Source organism: Euleptes europaea, chromosome 7 (genome assembly GCF_029931775.1).
Source record: "Euleptes europaea isolate rEulEur1 chromosome 7, rEulEur1.hap1, whole genome shotgun sequence".
In the NCBI taxonomy this organism is placed as follows: Eukaryota; Metazoa; Chordata; class Lepidosauria; order Squamata; family Sphaerodactylidae; genus Euleptes; species Euleptes europaea.
Window position 1 is genome coordinate 29232242 of NC_079318.1, and position 27381 is coordinate 29259622.

At 43.1% G+C, this 27381-nt stretch overlaps 1 protein-coding gene and 1 non-coding gene across 2 annotated transcripts; both read left to right on the top strand.

Moving 5' to 3' along the window:
* Positions 1 to 1988: 1988 nt before the first annotated feature.
* Positions 1989 to 26030, top strand: EXO1 (exonuclease 1). Its single transcript, XM_056852935.1, has 12 exons — positions 1989 to 2223; positions 3334 to 3453; positions 4992 to 5115; positions 7703 to 7840; positions 8729 to 8941; positions 9423 to 9610; positions 11132 to 11228; positions 12958 to 13177; positions 14573 to 14822; positions 20339 to 20831; positions 24035 to 24228; positions 25875 to 26030. Exons 1-12 carry the CDS (start codon positions 2063 to 2065, stop codon positions 26014 to 26016), a joined length of 2340 nt encoding a protein of 779 aa, XP_056708913.1. The 5' UTR covers positions 1989 to 2062; the 3' UTR covers positions 26017 to 26030.
* Positions 13343 to 13415, top strand: TRNAE-CUC (transfer RNA glutamic acid (anticodon CUC)). The gene has a single exon. It is a non-coding gene; the product is annotated as a tRNA-Glu (tRNA).
* Positions 26031 to 27381: the final 1351 nt, after the last annotated feature.

Genomic DNA, 27381 nt, shown 5'->3' on the forward strand with positions numbered 1-27381 from the left:
CTCCTGAGATGACTAACTACAATAAAGTATTTTAAAAATAGAATGATAAAATATCTAAAACAAACCAATAAGCACAGCGTAGCAGCAAAAAATTAAAGCAGTGGCAAGTTGCTTAAAAGCTAGTGAGAAGCATATTCCTAAAACTAGCTAAAATTAGTTAGCACCAGAACAGATGAAAACGAAACCAGTAAAATGCATAGTTAGCACTGAATCACAATAACAAGCAACCCCTGAGTTCGATCCCGACAGAAGCTGGTTTCAGGTAGCCGGCTCAAGGTTGACTCAGCCTTCCAATCCTTCTGAGGTAGGTAAAAGGAGTACCCAGCTTGCTGGGATTAAAGCAGGGGTGGGGAACCTTTTTTCTGCCAAGGGCCATTTGGATATTTATAACATCATCCGCGGGCCATACAAAATTATCAACTTAAAAATTACCCTGCTATATTTGGTCAAACATTTACCCAAGAGGCACGACAGGAGACGGCTCTGAGTGTCTGCCACGTAGAGCGACTTGCTTTTGAGCTCCGCTGTCCCCAGCTGGGCCCAAAATATTCAGGCAGGGCAGCATCCTTCTGAGCTAGAGATCTGCCAGGACCCATGAAGGGCCAGGCCAAATGATTTTGCGGGCCTTATATGGCCCCCAGGCCTGAAGTTCCCCACCCCTGGATGAAAGGGAAGACTACTGGGGAAGGCACTGGCAAACCACCCTGTAAACAAAGTCTGCCTAGGAAACGTCAGGATGTGATGTCAACCCATGGGTCAGGAATGACCCGGTGCTTGCACAGGGGGCCTTTGCCTTTTACATATGAAGCTGTCATATAGGGGTCATTCGAATACATGAATCTCACTGTGTATATACATGTAACGGATGCTAATTTCCACTCAGAATTGCTTTTCGGGTATGATTTTTGTGGTGTTGAAGCAGTTTTTTGAACCCCTGAGTTGAAACTGGAGTAGGATCTGAATAGAAATGGTCACTTGGTGGAGTGTGTGTGTGTGTGTGTCCGTGTACTTCCTGGCACGTATTTTGCGTGTATGTGCAGACATCATACGTGACTGACTACAAATAGGGGGTGTGCATATCGATATACATAATTGCTTTCTTTCTAAGCCTTTTACAACTTCTGTAGTGCTTCTGGAAAAAAGGGCCCATACAGGGTTAATAAAGAGCCCCGTGGCGCAGAGTGTTAAGCTGCAGTACTGCAGTCAAAAACTGCTCATGACCTGAGTTAGATCCCGATGGAAGTCAGTTTCAGGTAGCCGGCTCAGGGTTGACACAGCCTTCCATCCTTCCGATTTCGGTAAAATGAGTACCCAGCTTGCTGGGGGTAAAGGGAAGATGACTGGGGAAGGCACTGGCAAACCACTCCGTCAACAAAGTCTGCCTAGTAAACATCGGGATGTGACGTCACCCCACGGGTCAAAAATGACCCGGTGCTTGCACAGGGGACCTTTACCTACCTTACCTACAGAGTTAATGGAGCAAAACGGGCAGTTAACTGTTGCCTCCACATTCTGTCCTCTGCAAATAAGGCACCGTTCATCAGGCTCGGCCATTTTACATCATGTGGGTTGCCCTGACCTTGGATAGCCCAGTATAGACTGATCTCATCAGATCTTGGAAACTAAGCAGGGTTGGCACTAGTGTTTGGATGGGAGACCACCAGTGTCGCAACACAGAGGCTGCCAATGGCAATCTATCGCTGAGCGTCTCTTGCCTTGAAAACCCTACGGCGTCACTATAAGTCAGCTGTGACTTGACAGCACTTTCCACCAACAAAAGTGGGGTAATGATGTCATTTGGAGTTAGTTATTAGGGGCTTAACAGTGACTCGGCCTGCATCTAAATCTGCAGGTGGCTTCAGATGGCTTATTCTATAGTATGTGGCCTTGTCCGGTCAATATGTCATGAATATGTAGGTATCATGCGCATTGTACTACTTACACCTGTGGGGCATTCTTCACTCTTCTGTTTCACATCATGCCTGCAGAAGGATTATTGGACTAACAACTGTATTTTATTGTGGTTTGTGTTTCTGTTTTAGTTGTTTTTTAAAGCAGAACCATGGGAATCCCGGGTTTGCTCCAGTTTATCAAAGAAGCTGCAGAATCTACCCATGTGAAGAAGTACAAAGGGCAGGTTGTTGCTGTGGACACTTACTGCTGGCTGCATAAAGGAGCTTACGCGTGTGCTGAGAAGTTAGCCAGAGCGGAACCCACAGATCAGTACGTTTTAAAGCAGTTTGAGTGACCAAATTGGGGTTTGTTTCGGCGGGGGATGCTTTTGCAGTATGGCATAACCCATCCACACCGGCATGGGTGTATCATCTTTGTGGACTATTCTGGGACTTATAGGCTGTGAATTGTAGCCTGTAGGTTGAAAGCAAGGAGCCCCGCAGCGCAGAGTGGTAAGCTGCAGTACTGCAGTCCAAGCTCTGCTCACGACCTGAGTTCAATCCCAACGGAAGTCGGTTTCAGGTAGCCGGCTCAAGGTTGACCAGCCTTCCATCTTTCCAAGGTCGGTAAAATAAGGACCCAGCTTGCTGGGGGTAAAGGGAAGACGACTGGAGAAGGCACTGGCAAACTACCCCGTAAACAAAGTCTGCCTAGGAAACGTCGGGATGTGATGTCACCCCTTGGGTCAGGAATGACCCGGTGCTTGCACAGGGAACCTTTACCTTTAGGTTGAAAGCAAGTGGTATTCAAGTGGTAAGTGGAAAGCCGGTGGTGTTCAAGGGACAGTGTTTTCATATATTATGCTGAGGTCTGGGGAAATTCTGCAAAGTCCTCATTCTCTGACAGCCAAGGGAAAAAAAAGGGAAAACAGAGTATACCCAATATGCTGTCAAATGCACAAAGTAAATCGGGAGGGAAAGTATTTCTGTGGTTGCCTTTTAAACTGTTTTCAGAGGTTTCAGTGTTGTAACAGGCTGCTTAAATCATATTGACAACAGAAACAGGTAACCAGCCTGTGCACAGGATTGATGCAAAAAATCAGAAAGTCTGAAAAAGAGGGGAATTTTCCATTTCAAGTTCATAAATAAACTGAAACAAAAACAGAAGGTGCATTCCTAAGGATTTGGAGGGTGACTTCAATATCATGAAGCTTAATCTAGAAAGCTCAGTTGATGTGTGTCCTTCATTTCATTTTGTTGGCTAGACTAGCTATAACTTCACCTGATCTGCAAGGTTGGGTTACTGAAGTGACATTGTGGTATTGCAAAGGGAAATTCTATGTGAACTTCATTGGAGCTGAATTTCCTCTAATAACTTATATTTTAGTATTAAGCTGAACACTTTGTGCTGGCCATGTGACAAAGGTATTTCTTTTTACAGGTATGTCATTTACTGTATGAAACTGGTGAATATGCTTCTGTCGTTTGGGGTCAAACCAATTCTAGTATTTGATGGATGTACCCTGCCTTCCAAAAAGGAAGTTGAAAAGTCTAGAAGAGAGTAAGTCATTCTATTTTAAAAAAAATCTTTATAGTACAGTATACATGAAACTGCCTTATACTGAATCAGGCCCTTGGTCCATCAAAGTCAGTATTGTTCACCTAGCTTCCTAGTCCCTTTACCTGGAGAAGCCAGGGATTGAACCTGGGACCTTCTGCATGCCAAACAGATGCTCTACCACTGAGCCACAGCCCCTCCCTAAGGTATAATATGCCTTTATCTACAAAAGTCAGGCTATAAGGTCCCAAGGGACAGTCTGAGTTGGCCACCTTGCTGAAGCTAAGTACCTCTGTGTCTGGTCTGTGTGTGGAAGACCCCCCTCCCCGGAACCCAAAGTATGCTCCCTTGAGTTCCTTAATGGAAGATCGGCAGGGCACAAGAGACTATGGGTCTCGTATAAATAAAGGCACAGGTCTTTAGAGCCAGTGTAGTGTAGTGGTTAAGAGTGGTGGTTTGGAGCGGTGGAGTCTGATCTGGAGAACTGGGTTTGATTCCCCACTCCCCCACATGAGTGATGGCTGCTAATCTGGTGAACTGGATTTTTTTCCCTACTCCTACACATGAAGCCAGCTGGGTGACCTTGGGCTAGTCACAGTTCTATTAAGAGCTCTCTCAGCCCCACCTACCTCACAGGGTGCCTGTTGTGGGGAAGGGAAGGTGATTGTAAGCCGGTTTGAGTCTTCCTTAAGTGGTAGAGAAAGTCGGCATATAAAAACCAACGCTGCTGCTGCTTCTTTATGTTACTGTTTTCAATGCTTTTTTTGTAAAATAAAATCGAACTTGATCTGTTTAACGAGAGCAGGACTTTGGCAAAAATGAGCAGTACATGCTGTGTTATGTGACATCTAATCTACATCTCAGTCTGCTAAACAGCTGGAGAATGATTTGTCCTTGTGACTTCATTTTTCAACTCCGGTTTGTTAAACATTTCTTAATGAACACACACATGAAATCCCCAAGGTATTCTTATCTTCAGGGTGTCTTGGACTTCTCATTCTACTATAGCTCCTTATCTCCCTGTTTTGGAAAAGCCACTTCAGAAAGTCACTGAACCCTCTGGATCATCCTCTAATATAGTGCAAGAAGCTGTATTTGAAAGTAGAAGTTGGGATGCTGTCAGGCATGTGGGCACAGATGTGGAAATAGTGGCTTCCTCTTAGTTGTCCTTTTATTCCAGTGAAATCCATGGGATCTAGTAATTCTAATATTACCACTGTAGTGATATTTAAAGTGCAGAGAGGGTTAATGCAGCTAAATCTCTCTGAAATTATTTAAATAGCCCCAACAATGTGTTTAGGATTGGGCATCTTAACACATACGTTTTTACCACCTTTATACCAAACAAGTCGTATAAGTTAGCCTGCTCAAAGTCACCTGGCCTAATGGACTAGTACTGGATTTAGCTTCCTCTGCCTTTGTCTTCATTACCTTCTATTTCCCTCTTTCTACTTCATGTGTATAACAGTTCTTTGGGACAGGGAAAGGTGTCTTTTGGTGTGTATTTGCAATTCTAATGTCACCCATTTGTTCATGTCAAGGAAACGGCAAGCAAATCTTCTGAAAGGGAAGCAGCTTCTCCGGGAGGGGAAACTATCAGAAGCCAGAGAATGCTTTGCACGTAGCATTAATGTCACACACGCTATGGCTTGTGAAGTTATTAAAGTAAGTAGTCGGCTTTGGCCCCGACCTGGATGGCCCAGGCTAGCCTGATCTCATCAGATCTCAAAAGCTAAGCAGGGTCGACCCTGGTTAATTCTTGGGTGGGAGCCCTCCAAGAAATACCAGCAGAGGAAGGCCATGGCAAATCACCTCTGTTCATGTCTTGCATTGAAAACCCTACTGGGTCGCCATAAATCGGCTGCATCTTGATGACGCTTTACATACAGTAGGCTTTGATTAACAAGCAGCTTGCTACTCCTTCTACCTTTTATTTTTCTCGGCGGAATATATATATTTTGCTGAAATAACTGTAGTGTGCATTACTCAACACGAGTGCAGGCTCAGATCAGTCCAACAGCCCCTTTCAACCATTGTTTTGTCACGGGGTCCAGCTGGATTTGGTCAGAAACTGGGCTTTCTCCGAAGCAACCCTCCTATTGTGGAACGGCGCCCTTGATGAGGTGCACCAGGTACTTCAGTCTTCTGGATTGCCTGTAGAGCAGGGCTGATCTGGAGGGCTTTTTGCTGACGGCTGCTAGACCGAGCAACCCTTAAACTCACTCGCTATTAATTATTGTACCTGTTGATTTAAGACTAATGGGATGGGTTTTTAAAGTGGTAAATGTTCAGTTATGGGTGAGGTTTTTTTAATTTGTTATGGTAGATATTATTTTGTTTATATTCTGTTATTAGATGCCCTGAGCATATGGGAAGTACAGGATATAAATACGGTAAATAGCTGGCTCAGGGCGATTAACATCATACAAAAGCATTAATACCTCAATAATAAAATTAACCACAAAATCTAAATTTAAAACAATAAAATCCCAATTAAAACTTAAAAAATATTAAATTACAGATGATGCCTAACCACTACTCGTGTTGCCAGATATTTGCAGCAGATTACCCCTTCATTGACATTAATAATATAACAGGAGGGGAGAGAATAGGGAGGCCAGCAGATGATATTCGCAGCTGTCCTCAGCCATAGGCCTGGCAGAATAGCTCTGTCTTGCAGGCCCTGCGGAACTTTTTAAGGTCCCGCAGGGCCCTGATGTCACCAGACAGCATTCCACCAGGCCGGTGCCAGAGCCGAAAAGGCCCTGGCTCTCGTTGAGGACAGCCACACAGGACCACCAGTAAATTGTTGTAGGGCCAGGGATCACCACTAAGTTGTTGTCAGATGACTGTTGAGATCTTCGGGGGGGGGGGGGTATACCAGGAGATGTGGTCCCGAAAATACGAAGGTCCCAGGCCGTGTAAGGCTTTAAAAGTCAAAACCAGCACCTTGAACCTGATCCGATACTCCAGCTGTAATATTGCTTGCTGTAATATTGTTAAGCAATGCTAGTAACTTAGATAATTTTAGCATTTCTCTTCACAGCAATTATAGGGTTAATTTTTTCATGCCTGTATTTTTTCTGTCTTGCTCAATCAAAGAATGTTTTTTTTTAATAAAAGACAAAGGTTTCTACAGGTATTATCAGAATTAAAGGTTGGGAATCACCTTTAATTAATAAATCCTGGAGAACTCTGCAGCTAAACAGTTTTGCACAGGCAAAGACTTTAAAATTGTTTAGTTCAGATCATCTAATACAGGGGTGGGGAACCTTTTTTCCACCAAGGGCCATTTGGATATTTATAACATCATTCGCCGGCCATACAAAATTATCAACTTAAAAATTAGCCGACCAAGCCCCAAGCAGGTAGCTGCCCCAGATGATCCCCCCCGCACAGGCAAGCAAGCAGGCATCGAACCAGTGGCACACTCACCCACCTGGTGGCACAGGATGGCCTGTTGCACTAGCCGGGCGTAGCTGTTCAGCGGCATGCCAGAGTTGCTCCTGCTCCGCATGGTCGGGGCTGGATTCTACAGCTGGCTCCTGCTACCTCCGCCTGCAGGAATGAAATGAGGACACACTGGCTAAGAACTCCCCACCCCCGCTGCACATTCTGGCCCTGCCCCCTTTAACCCCTTCATTGTCACCACTCCCCCACCCCAGCCCTCTTGTAGCACAGAGGGAATACGTTTCTCCATGGCCTGGGTGGGAAAGGGTTATCACAGTTTCTTGGGCTGTCCTAGCAGCTCCATAGCTAAGGACTCTTCTGCAAGGGGAGGGGAAGGTTCCTTTTCTCTGCAAAACAAATTCACATCTGCCTTGAATAGAGGCTATTCCTGTCCGCGGGAGGGGGCGGATCACCAGTCTCAGATCCTTCTGAACTAGAGATCTGCCAGGACCCGCGAAGGGCCAGACCAAATGATTTTGCGGCCTTAAACGGCCCCCGGGCCTGATGTTCCCCACCCCTGCTCTAATAGGACGAGGGAGGAAATCTCTCGTTACAACAGTTGTAATAGAGGGTGTGCAGAAAGCTCCCTATCAGCCCTAATAAAATGGGCCTTGTGTAGCATGACTCACTCCCTGCCCAACCATTGCTAGTTGGGTAGCCTGGACTAGACTAGATGCCTGACTGATCTGACCAGTTGTATGATGGTTTCATATGTTCACAAGTTACTTGTATGCATTTTTAAAGCAAGTGTCAGTATCCGGGGTGTGTGTGTGTGTGTGTTTATTTGTATGTTTCTGTGCAGGCTGCTCGGGCAAAAGGAATAGACTGCATTGTTGCGCCATACGAAGCTGACGCTCAGCTAGCTTACCTCAACAAGACTGGCATAGTCCAAGCTATAATTACAGAGGACTCAGATCTTCTTGCCTTTGGGTGTAAAAAGGTAGGGGGGAAAACGCACACTTATTTTATGCAGAAGGCTCCAGGGCTCAAATCTGCATGGAAGCCCAGATCCTTAATGGTGTTTACTCGAGCATAACCATAGTGTTGTTAATCTCTCAGCTGTACCTGTGAGATGGGAGCAGCCCCTAGGCTTATCCTTTGCCTCATCTCTCTTCTCCCCCTTTCCCTCCTCCATGAAATGCCCCTTCTCCTTGTTGTTCTTAACCATGGTTCATTGTTGTATCTGAGAAATCCTAACCAGGATTTGAGTTTGGGCTTGAAGCAAAGGAGAGATAATGGCTTGCCTAAGACCCAAGTTCATGGCAAAGCACAACCTGAATTGGGGACCTCCCAAATCACAGCTTATTTTCTTAGAAGAAGAGTTGGTTTTTATATGCCGAATTTCTCTACCACTTAAGGAAGAATCAAATCAAATCACCTTCCCCTCCCCACGACAGACCTACTGTGAGGTAGGTGGGGCTGAGAGAAGAGAGCTGTGACTAGCCCAAGGTCACCCAGCTGGCTTCATGTTGAGGAGTGGGAGATCAAACCCGGTTCTCCAGATTAGAGTCCACCACTCCAAACCACTGCTCTTAACCACTACACCATGCTGTGTCTCTACCTTAGGTGCTACTTTACGTCTTAGTTGAATCTTCTGCCTTCATAAAGGACTACTTTATACCTAAGGGGCATGGTAAATAGAAAATGCTGTAGAATGGCTAGAGTGGCTAATCTCCTGTGCTTTGAATGTTTCTTCAGAATGAATCTCTGGCTTCTTAGGACTTTTGATTTGCTAACAGCCTTGCACAGAGTCTTTGCAGGTGAGGGATGGTCTGGGACAGTAACTGGCAATGCCACGACTTACCTACTATTTTTCTTGCATTTGAAGGTGTTTCTGAAACTTGACAAGTTTGGAAATGGCTTGGAAATTGACCAGGCTCGGCTAGGAATGTGCAAACAGCTCGGTGATGTGTTTACAGAAGAGAAATTCCGCTACATGTGTATTCTGTCCGGTTGCGACTACCTTCCATCCATTCATGGTATTGGGTTAGGCAAGGCGTGCAAGTTACTAAAAATAGCCAACAATCCTGATATTATAAAGGTAATGGAGTGTTCATGGAATGTTGAATCAATGTGTGTTTCCCCAAACCACCATAGAAAATGGACTGAGGGCCCTATTTGGGTGGGGAAAACCCATAAAATGTTTTAAATAAGTAATAATATAAATCTTGTGAGTGATCGTTTTAGGAAAGGTACTAACTTCAGACATTTGTATGTTTAAAGTCCCATCAAAAATATTTTTGCTGTTCAGTTAGATTTCTGTTTCTGTACTTCCGTTTACACTGAGTAATAGTGTACTTTGTGAGCCCTAGATCAGAGTCCAGTAGCACCTTAAAGACGAAGGTTAATGGAAATCCTAAAATATTTCCCACCTATCCAGTGACTGCTTGTATTCCTTATGTCCCTTGGAAAGGAAAAAAAAAAGATAATAAACATACATGCTGGGTTTTAAAACAATAAGAGTAATGTGTCTGCTAACTAAGTGCAATTTATCTTAAATGATTTATCTGTTTCTCTGCTAGGTGATTGGGAAAATTGGGCAGTACCTGAAGATGAATATATCAGTACCCAAAGAATACATAGAAGGATTTATTCGTGCTAATAATACTTTCCTCTATCAGTTGATTTTTGACCCTGTCAGGAGGAAACTGGTTCCTTTGAATGCTTACGTTGATGATGTTGATCCAGAAACGCTACTGTATGCTGGAAAGTATCCTTTCTTCACTGGAAAGTCAATAGTACAATTGCAGTCTTTCATGGAGTGTCCAGACAACATGAAGCGCTTCTAAGGCTGCTGTCCTAGGCAAGCTTGCTTTGAAGGAAGCTCCAATGAACTCTGGGATTTCTTTTAAAATAAGCATGTCTAGAATAAAGGTGTAAGCACTATTGATGGGGAAGCTAAATATATGCTAATGATTGAGGGGGAATCTATGTGGACTCATACACACATGTCTTAAGCGGGATGGTGATGGTCTATTTTGATAACAAGATGAGCAAATTTGAGCAAAACCTTGCCTTCACCTGCCCTGTGCCTTGGTGGGCTCCATTTCGTGCTGTGTTATTCTTGCAGCCTGGCTCACAGCCAGTGTCAACCAAGTTGGGAGAAAAATGCCTAGCGCAACAGAGTACAGCAAAATAAAGCATGGGAGTGGGCCTAATGTAGTTCCCCTGGCTTGCACCTTCTGTGTCTGTTTTTTTTTAATAGACCTACACCATCCCCTGCTTTAAATATACAAGGCTTCTCCCCCCACCCCGCCAGCTGCATTTAGTTTTGCTCTCAGAATGTGCTTAGGTAGACATCTTTCTGTCTTTGTAGATATTCCCTTTGCAAAGAACTGCCCCTTCATGATGTTGTAAATATAGATTACTTGGCCAGTTGGCCATCTGATCTCTTGCTTAAATGCCGACATTTGAACTACATTCAGTAGTTTCTACCTTCCCTTGTGAAATGTTCTGACGGTCTGCACATGAAGAATCTGAAATATCTGCAATCATTTGTTCTGGAAATTTATTTTTGATCCTGGTTTTTATTTAGATTGAATTTGGCATATTTGTCCTTCCTCTGGGATGGTGCTAATCTAAGCCTGAGGTAAACTTCAACACCGTTTCAGTAATTCAGGCAACTGCAGAATCACTGCGTGTTAATATAAAAGGTTGTTCCTTAGTCTTACTGAACTGTCCAGTACTAAAGTTGATTCTAATGTACAGCTTTAATCTATTAAAGTGCTGTTGAAAGTGATTAGGCGCCAATTTATCTTTCTGTGGCAAAGCCTTTACTTGCATCTTCCACATGGGTAGAAGTTTATCCCTAGTTTAGGTTAGGTCCTGAGACTAATAAAATGAGGAATATTGCATGGTTTGGGCGCATACTAGCATGGGTCAAATGTTATGGGGGGAACTCTGTCTCTGCTCTGGAAGTTGTTCGTTAAATACTGTTTGCTCTTCAGATTAAGTTTGTTCAGTTACAATTTGGGCTTCATTCCTGGGCTACCTTGGCATCTGGGAGCTTGAGGGGAGGCCCTGCCTCCCTGTGCCAGGAGGTAGGACCTAGTTAACGCCTATTTGTAAGAACATCACAAGGTGAGAACTTCCTTTTCTGTTTCCCTTTCATTGCTTCATACAGCTGTGTTTGACTGTTAAAGAATCCTTCTTAAAAATGACCTCCTCCTAAAATCTAAAGAGGGGGGATGTCAATAGTAGAACGGCATGTTTCTCTTAGCTCTTAACTCAGACACATCGGCGATAGCGTTGCTTTTCAAATTGCGCTTGGAAACAAAGACCTCAATACACTGGAGCAAATTGATGACTACAACCCTGATGTTTCAAAGGTAACATTTAAGCTTCTAAATACATGCAATGTATTGCCTTTGAGAGTGCAGGAGTGTGAGAAGGTCTGAGTGATCTTGATACTTTGAAATAACATCAAACTCACAGCACTAGGCTCATGTGGACATTATATATTGTAGAAAGGAGGAGTATACAGATCTTGAACATGGTTGTACGAGACTGATAGGTAGCTTCGATCTTAAGCCTTTTTTCAGTATTTTGATAAGTTCTTGGCCACTTCATGGAACGCATGCTCATGCGTGACACCAGGAATGACTAGAGACTCAGTCACATTTGGGCCTAAAGGTGTTCTATATAGCCTGAAAGGAGTAGAAGACTGCTTCTTAGACTGCAGCCAACACTCATCTATCAATAATTCCTTCTCTTTCCTCCATGGGGAAAAGAGCAGATGTCTAGCGAAGCTGTCCTAACTGCTTGCCCAGAGGCTAAACCACCCCCTTGGATTTCTATGTGTTGAAAGGAACAGCAGGGCTTTGAAGCGGTGTCATGAGGTCAAGCGACAAGAAAGGCAAATTGCTTTGGCCCTGGAGTTTTGGTTTTAAATGAGAATTGAGATGTAAAAGTGGAAGACCAGAGAAGAAGGTTGCAGCAGAAGGCAAGATGAGAGATGCCCAGGGGAATATTAGCTGGGGGGAATTCTGAGATTAATGCTAGCTCAAGCCTTGTAACTTTGCTTTTTTGCTGGGGAATTTCAGGGCGCAAGCTAATACATCTCTCATTTGCAGTGGCTAATAACCTGTGTTGCAATAATAATAATAATAATAAATTCCTGATACAATTTCTGGGTAGAGGAAACCCTGTCTCCCAAAATAAGACAAAGATAGCATTGTGTGTGTATGTGTGTGGGGGGTGCTTTAGAGCCTCTGCTTTGCATGCCTCAAGGTCTCAAGTTCAAAACCTAGCATCTTCATTTAAAAGGGTTAAGTAGTAGGTGGTGGGAAAGATCTCTGCCTGGGACCCCAGAGAGCTTCTGCCAATCAGAGTAGACAAGACATTGTGATCGATCAAGGGTCTGATTCAATATTAGGCAATACAGCTGTCTGTGGGTTCATGTGCTGAGGTCACTGATCAGTTTGGGGTCATAGTTTTGGGTGGTTTTTTAGGAGATGGTTTCAGACATCGGATCCAGCAGTTATTTCCACTGACAGAACAGACTGCTGTCAGCGGAATTGGATTTTCTTGCCTTCCCTGGTGCAGCCTGAAATGCAACTTGAAGTTCCACTGCTGGGGGAATCGCACACTCACACACCTTCATTAGCAATAATCTGCTGTTGAACCCAACCCAGTGTCTTAAATCTCATTTACATCTAGGAGCACAGAATGAAATGGCATGAGCATTTTAGTGGTCACATTTTAATTTCAGTGAATTTAGGCCTTCTGTATGGATTTGATCATGTCTTGGAAGAAGCAACTTGTGTGCTCTTAGATTTTAAAAATTTGACTACCAAATTATTTTAGGGTGGCTGAGTAGTAATAAATCCTTGGTAAGAACACTACTTTTACCACTTCTTTATGTCTAACTTTTTAAAAAGAGCCTAGAACTTACATTGTTTTAAATGGCTTAATTTGATGCATTTTGTAATAAATACAGTTCCATATCTGCAGAGTGGTGCTGTTTTCCTTCAGCGCACTTTCTCTTTCGTCTCTGCCTTACTAATGCTTCTTCCCAAACATTTTGCTGTCTGTCTTCATTTGGTGTCATCTGTGCAGCGAAGAAGTTGCAGCTGGGATGACAAATCTGTTGGCCAGAAACCATCCAATATAAAGAGTATTTGGAGCAGAGACTACACGCCTGGTTTTGCTGAGGAGGCAGTGCCAAATTCTGCACCTTTGTTGGAGCGACCCCCAACCAAAGGCACAGAGCGGCTGATTAGTACAAAAGGACTGAAACTTCTTCACAAAGCTATGTTGGCAAAAAGGCAAAGGCATGGTATGATGGCTAAATCTCTAGAATTGTTACCTGTGATAAGGGAAATGCAAGGCCTATTCTAAGACAGACTTCAGAGTCATTTTTCCCGTAGCATGTTTTCCCTCTGTATTTCTTTTGACGACTGCTTTGGAAGAATAGATAACATAATAGTGAGGTTATCTAATCGGTTCAAGTGGCTCCGTGGTAGAGCATCTGCTTCTCACGCAGAAGGGCCCAGGTTCAATCCCTGGCATCTCCAGTTAAAGGGACTAGGCAAGTAGGTGATGTGAAAGACCCCTGCCTGAGATCCTGGAGAGCCACTGCCGGTCTGAGTAGACAATACTGACTTCGATGAATCAAGGGTCTAATTCCGTGTAAAGCAGCTTCATGTGTTCATGTGACTTTGAGGAGGGGCCATGGCTCAGTGGCAGAGCATCTGCTTGGCATGCAGGAGGTCCCAGGTTCGATCCCCAGCATCTCCAGTTAAAGGGACCAGGCAAGTGGGTGATAGGAAAGACCTCTGCCTGAGACCCTGGAGAGCCATGAAGAGGTGCCATGGATTAGTGGTAGAGCCTCTGCTTGGCATGCAGAAGGTCCCAGGTTCAATCCCCGGCATTTCTAGTTAAAGGGACTAGGCAAATAGGTGATGTGAAAGGCCCCTGCCTGAGGCCCTGGAGAGCCGGGGTCTGATTCATTGTAAGGCAGCTTCATGTGTTCAAATTTGAGATTTTCATTTTGTGCACTGTGTTCTTATTCCATGTCCACAAACTGCGTACTTTACGAAGACACAGTGGCGTACAAATTCTGTGCACGATACCTTTTCTTCTTTGTCTAAAAAAGGGCATTTTTCTGATTGCACTGTTTCAGCCTCCTCCTTCTCTAAGTTTCTAGTCTTGCCCTCACTTTAGCACTAATCTTAAATTAGTGCACTCTGGCCTTCAACAGATATCTATTAAGCTCCCTGAAATCAATGGAGTAAGTGTGTTGATGGTTCAGCTGCTAGGCTGAAATGGTGAGACCACACCTTTGCCACTAAAGTCGGTAGAACCTCTAGTGGATGCCTGCTGTAGATGTTAGAGTGTGACATTATTTATTGCAGTAGTTACACACCCGGCTGTCTGCTTTAAAATGCCTTAAGATGATGAAACCTTTGGTCTGCCAGCCAGTCTGTCTGCTACTACAAGCTGGTTTATTGATTTAACATTTGGCAGCTTTGTAGCTTGTTGCTTTTATTATGACCAACATATCAACATTGCTTACAACACAGTTCTTTGTGCTGAGTTCAGTCAAGATGACTCCCAGGTAGGCGCACAGAGGATTGCGGCCTTTAATGTGTCTTTGCCAGTCATTAAACGTTACTTTAAATCCCTTTGTGTGTTTCAGTTCCGACTAAAATGGTAATTATTTTTTATCTAGAGGAGCTATCAGATGGAGATCTCTTGAGCCAGTATTCCTTTTCCAACTCAAAAAAGCCGAAGACGGAAAAGGATGAAGCTGTCGAGCGCCATGCAGTTGTCGGTGCGGTGACTCCAGCCCGTGCTTCAGTGGACCCTTCCAGGAACAAGGAAACTTCGAACTCCCGGCCTCGACTTAGAAATAAATTTGTCTTTCTGCGGAAGAAGAATGAGGAAAGTGGCGCAGTTGTCGTTCCGGGGACCAGAAGCAGGTGTGTTTGCTGGAAGTGAGTTGTGTCAAAGTGAAACTCTTAAGGAATGTGCTACAGAGTAGTAGTACAGTACCCCAAAGCAGAATATAGTTAAATAAACTAGGGTCGCCATGAGCCGGAAGCGACTTGACGGCACGTAACACACACATTGATCAGTGTCGCACAGAATGTTACAAGATGGGAATAATAAATTAAGTTGCCCTCAAGATACCATATTCACTGATGCATACAGATCCTTTGCAAATCAGTTGACAGGTGAGGTTCCCCTGTCAACTTATTTACAAAGGGACTAAGCCCTTAATATGTGTGTGTGTTAAGGGCCGTCAAGTCGCTTCCGACTCATGGCGACCCTATGAATGAAAGTCCTCCAAAATGTCCTATCTTTGACAGCCTTGCTCAGATCTTGCAAATTGAAGGCTGTGGCTTCCTTTATTGAGTCAATCCATCTCTTGTTGGGTCTTCCTCTTTCCTGCTGCCCTCAACTTTTCCTATCATGACGGTCTTTTCCAGTGACTCTTGTCGTCTCATGACGTGACCAAAATACGACAGCCTCAGTTTATTCATTTTAGCTTCTAGGGTCAGTTCAGGCCTGATTTGATCTAGAACCCACTGATTTGTTTTTTTGGCAGTCCACGGAATCCGCAACACTCTCCTCCAACACCACATTTCAAAGGAATCTATTTTCTTCCTATCAGCTTTCTTCATTGTCCAGCTTTCACACCCATAAATAGTAATAGGGAATATAATGGCATGAATTAATCTAGTCTTGGTGGCCAGAGTCACATCCTTACACTTCAAAATCTTTTCTAGCTCCTTCATGGCTGCCCTTCCCAGTCTCAATCTTCTTCTAATTTCTTGGCTGCAGTCTCCCTTTTGGTTGATGGTGGAGCCAAGGAATAGAAAGTCTTGAACAATTCCAGTTTCCTCATTGTCAACCTTAAAGTTGTGTAATTCTCCTGTAGTCATTACTTTTGTTTTCTTGATGTTCAGCTGCAGTCCTGCTTTGGCACTTTCTCTTTTAACTTTCAGCAGTAGTTGTTTCAGATCTTCACTATTTTCTGCCAATAATGTAGTGTCATCAGCATATCTCAAATTATTAATGTTCCTCCCTCCAATTTTCACTCCACCTTCATCTAAATCTAATCCTGCTTTCCTAATTATATGTTCTGCATATAGATTGAAGAGTAGGGAGATAAAATACATCCTTGTCTGACACCTTTGCCAATTAGAAACCATTCCGTTTCTCCATATTCTGTTCTAACTGTGGCCTCTTGTCCAGAGTACAGGTTGCGCATTAAAACGATCAGATGTAGTGGCACACCCATTTCCTTTAAAACCAGCCATAGCTTTTCATGATCCACACAGTCAAAAGCTTTGCTGTAATCTATGAAACACAAGCTGATTTTCTTCTGAAATTCTCTCGTACGCTCCAGTAACCAGCGTATATTTGCAATATGATCTCTAGTGCGTCTTCCTTTTCTGAAACCAGCTTGAACATCAGGCATTTCTCGTTCCATATATGGTAACAGCCTTTGCTGTAAGATTTTGAGCATCACTTTACTTGCATGAGAAATTAATGCAATAGTTTTTGCAATCTTTGATGTCTCCTTTCTTGGGAATTGGAATGTAAATGGATCGTTTCCAGTCTGTGGGCCATTGTTTTGTTTTCCATATCTGTTGGCATATTCTTGTCAAGATTTTGATGGACTCCGTTTCTGTGGCTTGGAATAGCTCTATTGATATCCCATCTGCTCCTGGTGATTTGTTTCTCCCGATTGCTCTCAATGCAGCTTTCACTTCACTTTCTAAAACTGTAGGTTCTTCTTCAAAAGATTCTTCTTGGAAATAATCTTTTATCCTTTCATCTCTTCTGTATAGTTCTTCAGTGTATTGTTCCCAACTTTTTCTTTATTTTGTCCTGTTCAGTTAATGTATTTCCATGCTGATCTTTCAGCATGCCTAACCGTATATAATACATGTTCAGCGCACAATACAATACATGTTCAGCATACTAATACAATGTTCAGTTCTCTAAATTCCATCGTGCCCAGAATCCAAATCCCACCCCCCCACCACAGTGCCCTTCACCATTGGACTTCCGATGGAGTGTTATGGCATTACCAAATAAAATATCTATAATTATATAATCACTTAGACTTTTGATTCTATTTCTGTCACCTTCTACTTTTGCTTCTCGTCTATCTCTGGCAATTTTAAGAGTTTCCTCAGACATCCATCGAGGTTTTTCTTTTCTTTTGGCTACAGGAATAGTCTTTGCACATTCTTCCTTGATAATATCTCTAGTTTCCACCCATAGTTCTTCAGGTTTACATTCACTTGAACTTAGTAATGCAAATCTGTTCCTTACATGGTCTTTAAACTCTTCCGGAATATTGCTTAGATTGTATTTTGGTGCTATGAATGTTTTGGTGTTTTTCTTAAGCTTTATCTTGATTTTCGATATTTCCAATTCATGATCTGTGCCGCAGTCGGCTCCTGGTCTTGTTTTGGCCGAGAGAATAGAGCTTCTCCATCTTCTGCTTCCAATTATATAATCTATTTGATTTCTATACTGGCCGTCTGGTGATGTCCATGTATACAATCGTCTATTTGGTTGCCTGAAACATGAGTTTGCAATGAACAGATTGTTGTCTTCACAGAATTCTATGAGGCGTTCTCCTGCTTCATTCCGTGCTCCTAGCCCAAATCTGCCAACAACATTTGATTCTGCTTTGTTTCCTACGTTTGCGTTCCAATCACCTATGATTATCAGCATATCTTGTTTAGGTGTGTGATCAATTTCTTCCTGAACACTGGCATAAAAACTTTCAATTTCTTCCTCATCAGCATCTGTAGTTGGGGCATAAACTTGAAGGATGCTTATGTTGATAGGCTTTCCCTGAAGTCTGATTGATATTATTCGGTCAGACTTTGCATTATAGCTCCTGACTGCCTTTGCTACATCTTGCCTCACTATTAAAGCAACTCCGTTTCTTCTCTTTTTGTCATTCCCTGAATAAAACACTTTGTAATTTTCTGATTGAAAATGTCCTAATCCAGTCCACTTTAATTCACTTACTCCCAGGACTGAAATGTCCATGCGTTCCATTTCTTGCTTAACAATTTCAAGCTTACCCTGATTCATGCTTCTCACATTCCATGTTCCTATTATATGAGTCAAACAGCTTCGGACTTTCCTTTTGCATCTATTCATGTCAACCACTGAACGTCCTTTCGGCTTTAGTCCAATCGCATCATTAAGAACAGCGCTACTCGTACTTGTCCTCTGCTCTATCCCAGTAGCAGATTGAGTGCCATCTGACCTGGGGGTCCTATCTTCCAGCACTATATCTTTTTTCATTTTGGATTGTTTCATCATAGGGTTTTCAAGGTAAAGGTGGTCAGAAGTGGTTTACCAGTGCCTTCTTCTGCGCAGTACTAACCAGAGTTAGCCGTAGTGGCACTGCCGTTGTCTACGAAAGATCTTCCGCCAGTGTCACCTTCCACTACTGCTGCTGCCCAGTAGCTAACCTTCAGGGATTCCTCTACCCCCATCCCCATTGGAACTGCCTGTTCTCTTCTGCGGATGTGGCCATTGATCCCTTAAGGGGGTGGATGCATCTTTGTCTGGTGTCTCAGCTGTGACCATTCCGTCTTGAGTGACTCTGCTAGGAGTTTAGTCTCTTGATAGAGTCTAGACCCCTTACGGTATTGCTCTCAGCTTCCCTGACACTCACAAACCCCCTCACCACGTTAAGGTGTGCATCCAGAAGGGAGAAGCCCTTAATATACATCAATACAAATGTTTTTAGATTCTGACTTGCCAACTTGTTGAAACTCTTTATGGAACATTTTACAGTAGGACAAGGCATGTTGTGATCTGGACAGAGCAGCCTCCAGACTCGTTCAGCATGCAGAGCATTCTGGTCTTAATAAATAACTTGGGTTGAGCGCACCATCTAAACAAAAGTGTTGTGAATTGTCTGGGGAACAGCTTAAATTGGTATTTGCCGGTAATGGCTCAGAGCTGGTAAAACTTGGGTATGAGATTTGAATTAGAGGCACCGTTCAACTTGGGTGCCTCTGAAATTATACATGCTGTCTAGTATTATACATGCTGTCCAGTATCATATGGCTGCATATTTGTGGGTAAGTGGTCCATTATTCGCTATGGGGGATTCTTTCTGCGGTACTGTAGTGACTGTTTTCAAGCAAATGACCCCAAAATTGTAGGGATTCTAATCCTGACAGTCCATTAAAGACCCCCTAAGTTTCAAGCATATCAGATCAAGGGGTAAAATTCCATGAGCCCCTGAACAAGGTGCCCCCCCGGCCATCCTACTTGTCTCTATTGTTTCCTATGGGGAAAAAAATCCATGTTTTCTCCAGGGCAAAAAAAGCCAATAGCCAGAAACGCAAGGGCAACTGCTGGCCAAACGCAAACAACCAACAAGCCCAACAGAACCTATATCAGACTAAAGATTCCAAGCCAAACCAAACCAATTTAGCAACCCAGTACGAAAGGCAGCCAGCCAGACTTGGCAAGATAGCTGCACACTAATGTAACTTCCCTGAAATAGAGTCAAGCTGCAGGCCTGCTTTTTCTTCCCTTTGCCTATGCTCGGAGAGCCATGGAGGATTGTGAGAGAATTGTCATGATCAGGCAAACCTTTCTAGTGATCCCTCTAATATCTGATCCCATTGCCTGGGAGAATGTCTGTGTCCCCCCGTGTCCCATGTCTCCCCCCCCCCCCGGTTGCCAGGAATCCTGTAAAATTGTAGAAAAACAAGCCTAGGAGCCTCAAAATACCAGCTCCAGATATTTCTGGAATTTTTCAGGATCTGAATACCAGTATTCCTGTAAACCCAGCTATCACTCCAGATCCCTATTAACATCTAGCTGGATCTTTCAGCCAAAAACTGTCTGGCTTCAGAGAGTTTCTTCCTGTTCATTTTTTTGCATCTCCTTCTTTGGTAGTTACTATTGTAAGAATTGCAATCTCCATATGGTATTGTTCTTTGTTAGCATATGCTATCGTTATTTATGTAAATTCTGTAGTTGAGGAGACTGAGAGGAAATGAGTCTAGTATCCCAGGAGGTCTCATGTTCATCTTCTAAATGTAGTTGGGTGAAGGGAAGGTGATGCGTCTTCAAGCATTCCCATAAGCAAAGATTTTTGTGCCAGCGTTATCTGCTGTAAAATTGCCCTGCGTCTTCAGCCGAAGGATATATGCATTAGCCATTCTGCTGAGAGTATGAGTAAACTAAAACAAATGAAGCTAGGAAATGTATCTCCAGCCCTCTGCCCCCCCTAACCAAAGTTCTGACTTGACTTTGCGATAAAGTCGCATTTCTGCGAAAATGAGGTCAGTGATGCCTCTCGTACCTGAACTCCAAATGCGCCCTGTTGCTATCATGGCACCTACATATTCTAACTAGGAAAGGCAGAGCCTGTGAACAGCCCTGTTCTAACATTTCAAATCACTGTTTCCGATATTCTTCCACACTGCATTAGGTTCTTTTGCAGTATCATGGACACGCCTGCTGGTGGACCAAAGAGTGACGCCCACCAGCCACCCCAGAGAAGTGGGGTTGATTGTCAGACCATGGAAGCTGAAAGCGCAGAAGCGAAAGATTGCACTTCTTCCTCCCCAGGGACTGCGGAAACCAGAAGAACCCCCTCGCCCTCGCTTCGGACAACGCAAACCAGCTGCTTCAGTTGGTCTAAAAGCTTTTCAGACCGATCTGGGACACCCAGCCCAACTCAAAGTGTAGCACTGCTAAAGCGGTTTCGCCGACAAACGCCTGACGAGACTGCATCTAGGGATTGTAAGATGTCTGGATCGCAGATGTTAAGCTCAACATTTGGTAAAGAGTCCAATGAAGACTCTTCACTGTTAAAAGGACGGAGCTGTTTATCTGAACAGAAGTCGAATGAGGTTTCCCGGAGCAATCTGGACTGTCTAGAAAATTCTCCAGGGCCCAACGAAGTCGCTATTGATGCCAATGTAAGATCATTACCAAATGTTTTGACTGGAGCAGTTGATAAAATTGTCAGCTCTGACTCAAGGGGTTATCTAGTGTTCTTATTTATTACAGTAGTTACACAAGTGCCATAAAATAATTTCTGCTAATGAAAACTCTGTCTGCCTGCCTAAAACTATTAGCTCATATATTAATTTATTATTCAGTAGTTCACCATTTGTTCCTTCTATTTTGAGAAGAAATCAAGTTAAGACCAACACATCTACATTTTTATCTGTTTGGCAGATTCTAAAAGTTATTTTTAGAAGCATTACCCAGTGATTATAAGTTCCAGGTTTGAAACTATAGATGTGGTACATTTAGGTTGTTTTAGGCACAACTTGAAACAAGCATTATGTTCGTTAATATATATTGCAGATAAGCTAATGTTTGATTTTGATATAAGGGAATACTGTTTTCTTTTGTAAAGGAATCTGCCTGTAGTCCAGAACCAGAGTGTAATCTGAATTCTGAAGTCTCTCCATTCCTTGACTCATTACATACTGAGAAGGATACAGTCCTTGGAACCCTGGTATGTCTCTGTTTAATTTCATATTTGAGTATCATATTGTATTTTTCAGGTGATAATGAGAATGTAAAGTCTTAGGGCCTCTTCTGATACTTCCATTCTAGTTCTCTGGATTTCTTACCTATTGGCTCAAAGGTTCTAGGTGGATTACAACACACCCTTAATGTCACACAACAACAAGACTCTAATGTAAATTAAGCTAGAACTCGCTCAGTGGTTTAAGCCTGTTCTCCCCTACCCCAATGCAAGCCTGGTATTCCTGTGTGTGTAAGTGGCATCAAGTCACAACCAACTTATGGCAACCCTGTAGGGTGTTCAAGGCAAGAGACTAACAGAAGTGGTTTTCCATTGCTTTCTTCTGCAAAACAACCCTGGAATTCCTTGGTGGTCCCCCATCCAAATACTAACCAGGGCTGTCCTGCTTAGCTTCCAAGATCTGACAAGATTGGGCTTGCCTGGGCCATCCAGGTTAGGGCATAGTTCCGAATCTGAAACTATTGTATTCATTGGGCAATGCTTCTAAAAGTAACATTCAGGATCTGCCAAAAAGACAAGAATGTAGATGTGTTGGTATTGATTTGATTTCTTGTCGAATCAGAAGGAACGAAATAGAAAGTACTTATAACAGTACACAAAATAAACACTATGTGTCAATAGCACTATGATAGTTTATTGAAGCAGAAAAAGTGCGATTTTCTACATTTGGTTCAGCTCTCTGACTGGCTTAGTAATGTTGACATTTGGCTTTAGGCTACCATATTAGACCATTATTTAATCTAGGTTTTGGCTGAGAACTACCATATTTACTCAAATGGAAGACGACCCTGAACATAGGATGACCCCCCACCCTAAAAAAAAGAGAAGGTTACAGAGAAAAGTAGATGGCCCTGCATTTAAAATAACCTCTCCTTAAAAAAGGTAGCCATATAATTTTTTTATTACATAGTGATCAATATAACCACAGTATAGACCGCAGATGAAAATAGTTACTTTTAAAATGCAAAGAAGTGCCAAAAAGAACTCCGAACCTGATAGATTAAGCTTCTAGAGCCCATTGGAAGATGTATGAAGTAGCTGTCATGGCTGCAAAAGCACCTTCTGGCTCTTTCCCCCTTAGTGGAGGGATTGCTGTAAAAATCCAATGAATACTTCCAAGGACTTCTGTCTGCGAGAAACCTAGTAAGTTTCTTTACAGAACATTCAAAATCTTGTGCATCAATTCAGATAGCACGCTGCATTCTGTAGAGTTATAGTGACATCTTGTGGTTTGTGGGTTGACTTTGTTGGGATGGTGTCTTTCTAATCTATATTTCTGTGTGGCACACAGTATGTTCTTTAAGTATTACCCCCATAGCCCCTCTTGCTCTCCAAGTCTGTTAGATATGTGATATGCAAATAACACTTGAGCAAGTCAGAAATAAAACCATTATGCCATATTTTTCTTTACAGTGGGGAAACTCAATGGGTATCTCTTGATAGGTCCTGATTCTTAAACGCAAGCATGAATGTTATGCAGAGACTTCCCTACAGGGTGGCTAAAGCCAGGCCTGTGCAATTTCCACATCGCCCAATTCTTAAGAAGTTTTATAGTGTTCTGCTAAAGGGAGTCAAGGATTAAAATTAATGTTTCTCCTCTTGTGGAATGTCATGTTGGTCTCTGAGGAATGCAGGAATCTGTGATGCAGTGGGGCTATCTCCAGTTCCACGATTTGAAGATGATCGCAGACAAGCTTTATCAAAATATAGCTGTATCCGTGTTGTGTGTTCATGCATTTTTCTTTTGTCCTTCTAAAAGTCTTGCTACATGTAGCACCATTTTGCATAACCTGGTATTCCATGTGAGTGCAGCTGAAAAGGAAAAACATATATGTTACCGGCACCTTTTCTGTCCATCTTGGTTTTTCTTTCCAGTGCTAACAATGGCAAAGGGAATGGTTGTTTTTGCAATGGTAAAGTAAAACTATGCTGGGTGTGGAAAACTTTTAAAGATTTTCTCCCCCACACCATGCCCCTTATCTGAATCAGGACCCTGTTTGCCTCTAAAAACCACTGGGAAGCTTGAGAGTTTGATCGAGTTGACCCTTAGGCATCTTGTTCTTAAAAAGACAGGATTAGTCCCTGGATCCTGCAAACTGCAAGTGGAAGGCACTCACAGGTACAGATATTTTCTTCCTTCCCCTTCTCCCCGGAGCCTCCTGAGCCCTCCAAAAAGCTGAAGCAGTGGAGCCTTTTGTGAAGGATGCCGTGGCTGCAGTGAAGAGGGGCAATTTTATAAAATGGCCTCACTTGTACCAGGGGGAATTTTGCCATGGAGGGCCAAATTGGCTCAATTCCTGCTACCCTCCCTGCAGCCCTGTGGCTCCCATAGCATCAACTTCTTGAATATTTCAAAAGGAACACTTGAGGAAGGAAGAGGTGGAAAAGGCATGCACCTTCTCCTTGCAGCTGGAAGGATCCAATCCCTAATTAAAAAAAAAAAAATTCCAAACTGCTCTTGCTATCCATGTGTTTGACCGTGAAGAGATTGTTTATAGTGAAGGATTCTGCCGACTTTCTCAGTGAATTCCATTTGTCTTTATCTTCAAGATGCGGCATGGTCTCTGTCCCACCAAATCGCAAGTGTTCAGCAGCTGAATTTCTCAAATTTCCCCCCCCCAGGTTTTTGGATTACATAAAACCAGCCCGGTAAGATCCTGTGTTGTGACGCAATGCGTGTCACGGATGCCTGCCAAAGTGAGTGGGCTAAGCAAAAGGATAGCAAGTGCAAAGAAGAAAAACCATCACAACGCTGAAAATAAGTCTGGCCTGCAGGTGACGATTAACGATATGTGGAAAAGCTTCCAGTTTAAAAGGTAAATCGGTTTCACGTAGCCAGAGAAAAAGCACCTTTCCCCTACTAGACTGTAATATTTGAACCAGATGGCCGCCGAAGGCAAAGGACACTATTGATGACTACTTGGCTTATTGCTAGCTGAAATGGTTTTCTGCCAAAGTGTTGCTGGTGTTGCTCTAGAAACAGAAATGCTGGTGTCCCCAGAAAGTCAAAACTGTTTGGGTTTGAGGGCTGAGCCTTTCCATGTTTTACTAAAGGTAGCAGAACCAATATTGAATGTGTTGTAGGGTAGGCCTTATTCTCTAATCCTAGGCCTGGGAGAAAACCCTCGGGATTTCCTCAGCGCTTCCCTTGTCACAGAAGCGGCTCAAAATAAACACCAGAAGCAGACTTTGTCTCCTCTGGTTATAAAGCATGCTTCATGAGCAATTTTTTAAGCCAAGGAAAGATTTTGAAAGATAAAGGGTTTTGTTTTTGTTTTTTGAAAAAAACGAAACCACTTGCCGTTGCTATCAGACTTTCCTTCCCTTTTCCTTCCCTTCTTGAGGGCACGTCATTCCTCGGGCGAACCTTTGCACCTCTCCAGTGAACGGATTCAGAATGGTTTTGTCTGGGGATTTTGTGTCCTCTCTTTCCACAAATGTGCAAACGTGTCGTGCAGGCAAGATGGCCAGCTGCTCTTCTGGAGGTTGCACCCAATAGGCTCCAACGGCTTTGGGTTTTGAACGTGCTCTTAGGAGTCTCCCGTCCTTGTGCTTCAGACTGTATGCTCACCTGCCTATTGTGGGGTAAACCCCGCTTGCTATAACAGGCAAGAGAGAAGGGCAAGCAAACAGTTCCTCGCGGCACAGTGATTGGAAGTACAGCCGCTGCCTAACGGCCACCTTTGGAACAGGGCCATGGCTAAGGGGTGGGGGTGGAGCATCTGCTTGGCTGCGGATATTATTAGAACTGTTTTGTTTTTTTTATTCATTTTTTATAAAGGATACAGAAAGGAAAACGGAAAAGTCAGAAAGGGGACATTTTTACAATTCATAGTTGATCCGTGCCCAAGTTAACCCCCCTGGTAGCCTCTTCTATAATAATTTTAAAATTAACTAAATTAACTAGTATTCCGAAAACTAATGCTAATTGTTAATTTGTCTAACCAAATAGAACTTGACTGGTAGAGCATTATAAGCATATACCCTATTTAGTAGCCAGACCTGTATTTTCATTATAAACTTATATCAACTACACAGACTACAATTAGTACTGACCCGCATAGAATTGGAAGTCTTGACTGAATCAGCTATCCCACAGTGTGACTGACATTTCAGTAACCCTGTCTGTGAACGTTGTTAAATAATCTATATCTGTCAAAAAAATGGCTGCCATTTCTTTTTGTGTGCATCAATTGGCTTTCTTCTAACCCAGATTTGTTAATTTTGACATGGTAGCAAGTTTGTGAAGTTTTGTGATCCATTCTGTTAATTCCGGTACTTTCTTTGCTTTCCAGTAAGTCGCGTACAAAATTCTAGTCACCGTTATTGCATGCTGAAAGATACTATTAGAACTGTTGAGGCTCCCTCCTTTGGCTCCTCTCTGGTCGTTATCAGAATGATCTTCGCCAGTCTTATGTGCATGTACCGGAGAGCAATAATTTGTTTTCCTTTCGTTCTGCAGACAATCGGAAAGGCTGCCCTCTTGCAAAAAACCAGAACCGTTGTCTCCAATCAAAGATAACATCCAGCTCACTCCAGACGCAGATGACGATGCTTTTAATAAACTTGAATTCAGTCATGTGCAGCGTAAAATATTTCAGTGAACTGAAGTCGCAGCTCTTGAACAACTTTCTAATCACCAGCCAACAGCATATTCTAAACAGATTCTGAATTAATTGCTCATGGACAACATGAATCAAAGTAACCCTTGTATCCGTTTGGATACGAGCAGAGTGTTTTAGAATTCATCAGAAATTTTGTCAGCTTCTGTTTCGCAAGAAGCAAAATGTTTAACCAGGCTAAAATAAAATCATTTGGATACAAGTTCATCTCTTGGCTTTGAAAAAGAAATGTTTTCAGAAGACAGACTGCCAAGCTGAGTATTGAAAGATTCAGGTTACAAAAGTCGTGGTCTTTGCTTAAGGTTGGCTCCTTTTTCTGCTTGTGTGAACAAACCTTCCCGTTCCTGCAGCAGCCCCTGAATACCAGAAAGCTTCTGCAGGGGGTCTGGGAACCCTGCCACCATCCCTCGAATTGCATGGTGCTTTGCTGACAAAGGTCTCTGACCTTTAGCTACCACTAAGAAGGATCATTTTGTGCAAACTCCTTCCACTCCTGCATACAGAGGATCAAATCTTTGATCTGTACGTACATGTGATTCTGTTCTGTGTGATTTAGGAAAGGGAGTAAAGTTGTTTAATAAATTTAAGTTACATAATTTATGGGCTGGATCCTATCAATAGTGAACAGGGTTGATGGAACAGGTATTTCCTGGCTCCTCAGGACAGCTGTTGCTCTTCCCCGCCAAAAAAAACAACTGCTGAGGGACCCTTGGGTACAAAATGGGGCAGGGCATAGGAGGTTACAGTTCAAGGAGAAAAATCTGCAGATATTTGCCCCCCTCCACCACTGTGAGCAAAAGAGGCATCTGCTTACATCAGGGCCAGTGTGGATTCGAGCTCTCGTGTCATTCGAAGAATGTATGGTAAAGCCCTTCCATTCCACAAACCGCATCTCCCTATCAAGCATAGATGATGGGGTCACAAAGAAATATTCATGCTCTAGTTTTAGCTATTCTGTGAATGGCAATTTGGTACGAATCTTTAAAACAACGGATCTTTCCCTTTGGATTTCAGAAAATGCCTTTTGTCTGTGGAAAGGATGAGAGATGGTAATGTTTCGAGGTGGGGGGAAATGGTGGTACTTCAATGCATCCAATTGGCATTTAGCAACTAATTGCATAGAACCTTTCCATTTACCAGCCTGCTTACCCAGCTGCTGCAGAGATGAGAACCTGATGGTAACTGAATGAAGCATTCATTCAAATAATGCCTAATTATCTGGAGAGGAGATGGAAGGCAATGCTTCAAACAGTGCCATATTAGTATGAGTCATTCAGAACAGGACTTTGGAAAACAGCAATGGATTTGGCGTATCAGAAGTAATGTAGCGAAGCTTGCATGCATACT